The 6,421-nt window shown below is 37.7% G+C and overlaps 1 protein-coding gene across 1 annotated transcript; it reads right to left on the reverse strand.

Moving 5' to 3' along the window:
• LOC137748282 (UTP:RNA uridylyltransferase 1) lies at positions 1–5,363 on the reverse strand. The gene is made up of 6 exons (XM_068488410.1): positions 4,092–5,363; positions 3,306–3,674; positions 1,676–1,899; positions 1,389–1,452; positions 1,075–1,271; positions 1–338 (listed from the first exon to the last, which is right to left on the reverse strand). Exons 1-6 carry the CDS (start codon positions 5,229–5,231, stop codon positions 125–127), a joined length of 2,208 nt encoding a protein of 735 aa, XP_068344511.1. The 5' UTR covers positions 5,232–5,363; the 3' UTR covers positions 1–124.
• Between the last annotated feature and the right edge of the window lie 1,058 nt (positions 5,364–6,421).

Consider the following 6,421-nt stretch of genomic DNA (forward strand, 5'->3'; position numbering starts at 1 on the left):
CATTTAAATAAAGCTTAAAAATGCTATAAACATCACACATGGAATTGTGGCAGCAAATACTTCACAATCATAGCTTATTTAACCATTGTTGCTGGACCAAAATTATACTCAAACTAGTAAATAATTAAACATCAGGGACGTAGGGCTCAAAGAGCTTCACACAGGGATTTGCATCATACTGCATAATGTCGGCTGCACGCTCAAACTCCTCCCTTAGAACTTTTATGCTGTACTTGTCCACCACTCGACCCAGGTCGTGGGATATCTCGAAAGGGTCTTCTATGCATATCAAATGCCGATCATTCCCAACCCTCCTTGTCCAGTCCTTTTCCCGCTTGCTGAACACATTAACATCACAGCTAAAGTTGGTTAGTTGCAATTGCAGGTTCTTTTCTTTTGGGTAAATAATTACAAGAAAGTTCTTAGTTGAAGGTTTCAATTGGCAATAAGTTGGACAACTACAGCTCTTAATCACAAGCTACAAAACCTCTACTGACGATGGGGGCAACAAACTATAAATGAAAGGTTTTAGGTTCAACTCTGGCTGAAAAGTAATTCAAATGACATTCATCAAAGTGATACTTTATTCAAAATCCATGGGTTCAACAGACTAAGAGTTCCCCCTAATTCAATCACTCGAGATCAAGCAACTATTGATGAATGAAACGCTCAAGCATGCCTGCTATAGATCCTCAAAACAAACTTAATATTTGTCAAACGTCATCTGTGAAATACATCGACTAGATTCTCCGCTCAGTGTAAAACACTTAAAAAAAAAGATAAAATATTACTGAAAGGTAATTAGATATCTCATGGACATGAATCAGAATATGATATATGAGCACATGAAGTCCAGCACATATGTATAAATTTAGCTTCAAAACGATGCAAGACAGTGGCATCTACCTAATACTAGCCTAATATGCAAATGTTTCTCTCAGAACATTCAACTGATGACAATATACCTACTGTCTTTATTTGAAACACATTTGATAAATATATCAATTAATAATCCATTCAACTAATATCTTCAATTACTTACCTTAATAAAACATAAAAGATTCTATATCTCACCTGATTAAGCTTCCCGTACGAACAGAAATAACAGAATTTGCATAATCATGGCCATATGCCCAGTAATTGAAAAATCCCCACACGAGTCTAGCAATGGGTTCCTTGTTATGGGACCCAAAATCTCTTAGTTTGTCTACTTGATCAAAGAAAGAACATTCAACGTTCTCTACAGTGACAGAGTACGTTGTTTGCATTCCCTGAAAGAGAAAAAAGGTTGTGCTTAAGCACCGAAAAAGAATGATATTGAAATGATGTCCATATATGCCTTGATGTCCTTTCATTGAAGACGTAAACTAGGAAGTAGGAACACATACCTGTAAGCAGGGGAGAATAGCAGGTCTGCGATGTTGTAAGAAATGAATGCACATCAAAACATACCTGAAATTAAATGCAAACATTAACAATTTCAAGGTAGCTGGCAAAAAGTCATAAACACTCAAACCAAAAATTTTTGAATAAAGCAAAGACTCTAGGTAGAAGTAGCCAAAGTATCTTGTGTCGAAAAAGTGAAGCAGAATAATTGAATCAATGTCAATGGCATCTATCACTGAAGACTTTTTACCACTAATTTTGGGAACGAGAGATTCAGAAGTTAACTTACGCATAGCTTGATAAAGTTCCATGGTAAGTTTCATTGACTCCTCTTGACTTGGCCCAATGTTTTACAATAAAAGCCAATTGCTGTAATCTTGCATCAATTTTTGCATAATCACGAAGAAGCTTTGTATTTATGACAGCCAAAACATTGTTGATGCATATGTCACAGGAGATTCCAGTGACAGGATCCATAAGCTTTACGATAGGAACCCTAGCACGTGTCAACGCCTGACAAACAGGAATACTTAAATAACACATAAATATTATAAAACTCTAGGAGAATTAAATTACTGGAAATACCGTTGCCCATGGTAAATGGATTGCTTTGATAAGATACAAGAAGCATAATGTGCTTGTGTATATTTATATACTGTTTCATGAAAATCCTAGAACTAGATGATATGGGAACTGTTCCACCATCCTTTCACAGTACATGCAGGATAGGGGACTTCATGTGCCTCAGGATTGTACGAACACCACCTTGTCACTAAACAAACAAAAAGGCTGATGCATTTCCTGGATTTGAAAGTGAAGATGGAGGATGTCAAGAATCCCTTCCCTGTTAAAAACATATCGTTTTCAAACACCTCCCTCCCTCTCAACCAACCTACCTGCGCCACCCCCCCCCCCCCGCCCCCCCCCTCCCCTCTCTTCTATTTTTCAAAAAAAAAAAAAAAAAGAAAAAAAAGAAACACGTTTCATAATTGATTGCCTAGTTGGACATTGACAAAACAGCAATACAAGTTACAGAACCGCAAGATGAACATTCAATAATAGTATAACAGCCCTAAATCTTGCATATCAGAGTCTAACGTATAAAAGTCTGATATCATCATGAATACCAAAGCCCTTGCATCTTAAAAGGATTCCGCAAAGATGGAGGATGTCAAGAATCCCTTCCCTGTTAAAAACATATCGTTTTCAAACACCTCCCTCCCTCTCAACCAACCTACCTGCGCCACCCCCGCCCCCCCCCTCCCCTCTCTTCTATTTTTCAAAAAAAAAAAAAAAAAGAAAAAAAAGAAACACGTTTCATAATTGATTGCCTAGTTGGACATTGACAAAACAGCAATACAAGTTACAGAACCGCAAGATGAACATTCAATAATAGTATAACAGCCCTAAATCTTGCATATCAGAGTCTAACGTATAAAAGTCTGATATCATCATGAATACCAAAGCCCTTGCATCTTAAAAGGATTCCGCATGACGAGAGATAATTTCCTAAATCTCCTACTTCCATAAGTCAACCATTAAGTATAACTGGCCAAACAATATTTTGCATAGGTAAACCCCCAAAGCAGGAATAGCGACTATATTAGGGACTATAATAATGTACAAATTCAAATACAGAAAGTTTCCCTTATCAACTGAAAGAAGGCCAGTTGCTCAAATCATTTAAGCTCAAAATGGTAATTCAGCTTTTGTTTTCTGCACCATCAGTTAATCATTTTTCTCATTATGGTTAAAATTTAGCCCCTCAAATAATTTTATATCTATGTCTCAATGTAAGAAGCACATCAGTCAATACAATGACCTACACACTGCAAGGAGCATCCGTCAAGATTTATAAATGAAAAAACTAAAGTTTTATCCATCACACAAATTCATGAGGAGAAGGCACTTTGATTCACCTGCACATTCTGTAGATTGTCTGATTGCAAAATATCTGCCAACCTCAATAAGAACTCTGACTTGTTAATGTTTGCCTCATCAATTGCAAGACAGAGATCAATATCACTTTTAGAAACCCCAAATGAGTTGCCACACGATCCATAGATGTATAGTTGAGCTTCAGGCCATTCTTTAGTAACTAGCCTCTCCAATAATGTAAACAATTGCTTCTGCTTAGCCTTCTCTTCCTCAGTCGGTATCAAGGAATCATAAATTGAAAGAAATGGAGCGTTTAGCCTGTCTATGTCCATGCGACATTGCATCTGTCTTTTGAAGATCCTCGTTCTTTGGCTAAGTAGATGTTGTCCTCTGTTATCTGATCTTGACTCCTGATAACAAAAACTATAAGTAACTAACATCTAAACTATTCATTACTTTGAATAATTAAAGAATACACATACGCATACAACCTACGGCATCTTATAAGGACCTGACTTGAGAATCAGTGTCTCAGCCATTGGATTAGGTATGAACGGCTAAGATACACAGCAGATAATAACGGGTGTAATGCTTGTTAATCACGATCAACAAGTGGTGTCCCAATAAATCTCCATACATATTGCATTAATTGTTGTTGAGCAAAGGAGTTTGGTCTAACCCAGACTGCATATTCAGGCATGACTTTCACTTTATTTAACACCATCTATGCATTAACTTGAACTATAACATTAAGTCAGCAGGAACAAATTTACTCCCCATAGCATTCAAAACCTTTATATGTATCGTAATAGAAACAAAGTTTTAACCTTTTCGCGCGCATTATGGTGTTGCTTTGCCTCATTCTTTTCATCCCGGTCATTATCAACCAACTGTTGGCTTCCATCTTCAACGTCTTTTCTCGCCTTATCTCCATGTTGTAAATTCATCATCGACTCTTCAATCTCCAAAGCAGAAGCCGAATGGAGATTGGTGCCAGTGGGCAGACGAGGCTCATCAGGCTGTGCATTGAACCCCAATCCCCGAGCCCCATTGCCTTGAGTTCGACCATCTTCATTTGCCAATCTTCTCATTCTCTCATCTTCAAAAGAAACATCCCTGTTCCTCACAAATTCACTCGAACTCTGCCTATCCCTATCCACATTATGCTCAAACTCCCTCCTATTCCCAGAATTCCAACTCCCTCCTCCCCTCGCATTGTTCCCAAACCCTGGCGGCGGAGCATTCCTCTGAAACTGCTTTCCCCTTCCACTTGCACCTCCGCCTCGCCGTTCCTGCTCCCGAGAATTGAAATTCGAACTGAAATTATCGTGATTCCCATGCCGGAACTCACTGGAAGTGGAAGAATTGTTAGAACTCAAATTGAGATTCCTGTCGAAGCTATTGCTGAGCTTCGAAACCTCAGAGGAAATGCTGGCATTTACTGAACCTTCGGGGTTTTGGACAAGGTCGCCAGGCAAATAACTAAACTTAAGCTTCTGATCTTGATGCTGCTTCAGCTGGGCAAGGTTTTGGAGGGGATTATTGTTTGGACTCTGAAAGCCGACTAGATTCCTCAAATCCTCGAGGTTTCCCGGGAATTGGTTTCCGGCGAACTGGGGAAAGGGATTCGGGGGAGAGGAAGACGGATAAGGGCTTTGGGGAAACCCTAGGAAGTTGAAATTAGGAGGGGACTGCGTGGACCAGAGGGAAGAAGGGTTGGGGAGTTGAGGGTGATGATCTTGGCCGTTGGATGATACCCATGGCGGCATATGCGGGAACGGGAGTGTGGGTCCCACCGCAGCGACCGCCGGATCGAGCACCAGTGGCGGTTGCTGTTGTTGTTGTTGTTGTGGGGAGGGGGACTGGTGGTGGAGGAGGTTGGGCTTTTGTTGTTGGAGCAAGGAGAGGAGGAATTCGCCGCCGTTAGAGGACTGGAGAGGCGGCGCGTCACCTCCACCGCCGGCCATTGGGGTGGGTAAGGGCTGGGAGGATGAGTACGGGGTTAAGATTGTTCAGTTTTCAGAGCAGTCGCGAAGTGTGAAGGGAATCTCTTCAACTCTGAAGTGAGAGTCAGAGTTTTTTATTGGTTTTGATTGCGACCCGAATAGAAAATAGAAGCAGTATTGTTTGATAACAGTTTACTGTCACGTTTATGACTTGATACAAGGAAGGATGCTTAAAAGAAACTTATGTCTGATTCAAATAACTTCGTGTTTATAATTGAAATTATTTCTATTGTATTTGTAAAGATCGTCCTTATAGAAAAATAATTAAAGTTAAATAAATAATTTGTAATGCTTTTACTATTCTATTTACGTAATTTTATATAGTTTAATAGCTAAATGATCTTAGTTTAACTTATTATTTGTACAACAGTTCTAATCATAAAATGAAATTTTATGAATAAAAAAAACGAAAAGTTTTGAGTAGGAAATCCTATTTATCATTTGAGTAACCAAATATTATTCTACAACATAAGTGCATCATAATCATCTCAATAATGAATAGAAACTCATACTCAAAACTTTTTGTAACTGATTTACAAAACTACCTACTTATGATCGAAACTGGTCTATTATAAATTACTTTGTAAATATCATCTCAGCAAAAAATAAATAAAAACTAAAGTAACTTTAGTTAATCAACAATAGCATATAGATCAACACTTCGTTAAGTCAATCAACTGCAGTATTTTGTACTGTCTATCTATTTAATCACGTTAATTAAGTAAACGATCTTAGTTTTAATTGATTTTTTTTTTTTTTTTTTTTTTTTTTTGCATATATGAGCATTTCAAAGTAGTTATTATATGACCAGTTTTAATTATAGCACATATTTCTACGAATTAACTATGAAGAATTTTGAGTAGGTATTTTACTATTATTGAGTAGCCAAACATTGTTTAATAAACAACCGGAGCGAAGTCACCTTGTCATTAGGGTGGTCATTTGACCATTGTAACCTTTAAATGATTCTCATTAAAATAGTATGTATTATATTATAATTATTAGTGATCTGCTATATTCTTACGTATTGACTGTTGTGGCCACTAAACAATTTAACCCCTATTTGTTAGTTTGACTGAAGAGTTTCAATATGGTAGAGGTATTTGTTACCTTTTTGTCTTCTTTCATTATTTACTATATTTATTTATTTT

Source organism: Pyrus communis, chromosome 10, assembly GCF_963583255.1.
Source record: "Pyrus communis chromosome 10, drPyrComm1.1, whole genome shotgun sequence".
NCBI lineage: Eukaryota > Viridiplantae > Streptophyta > Magnoliopsida > Rosales > Rosaceae > Pyrus > Pyrus communis.

Excerpts from the sequence above, each read along its gene's own strand:
- LOC137748282 (XM_068488410.1), bottom strand. The coding sequence starts at position 5,231 with ATGGCCGGCGGTGGAGGTGACGCGCCGCCTCTCCAGTCCTCTAACGGC. Across the intron at positions 1,900-3,305 it reads ACAATCTACAGAATGTGCAG|GCGTTGACACGTGCTAGGGT; the intron begins GTGAATCAAAGT and ends CCTGTTTGTCAG. Across the intron at positions 1,453-1,675 it reads GGAACTTTATCAAGCTATGC|GTATGTTTTGATGTGCATTC; the intron begins GTAAGTTAACTT and ends ATTTAATTTCAG.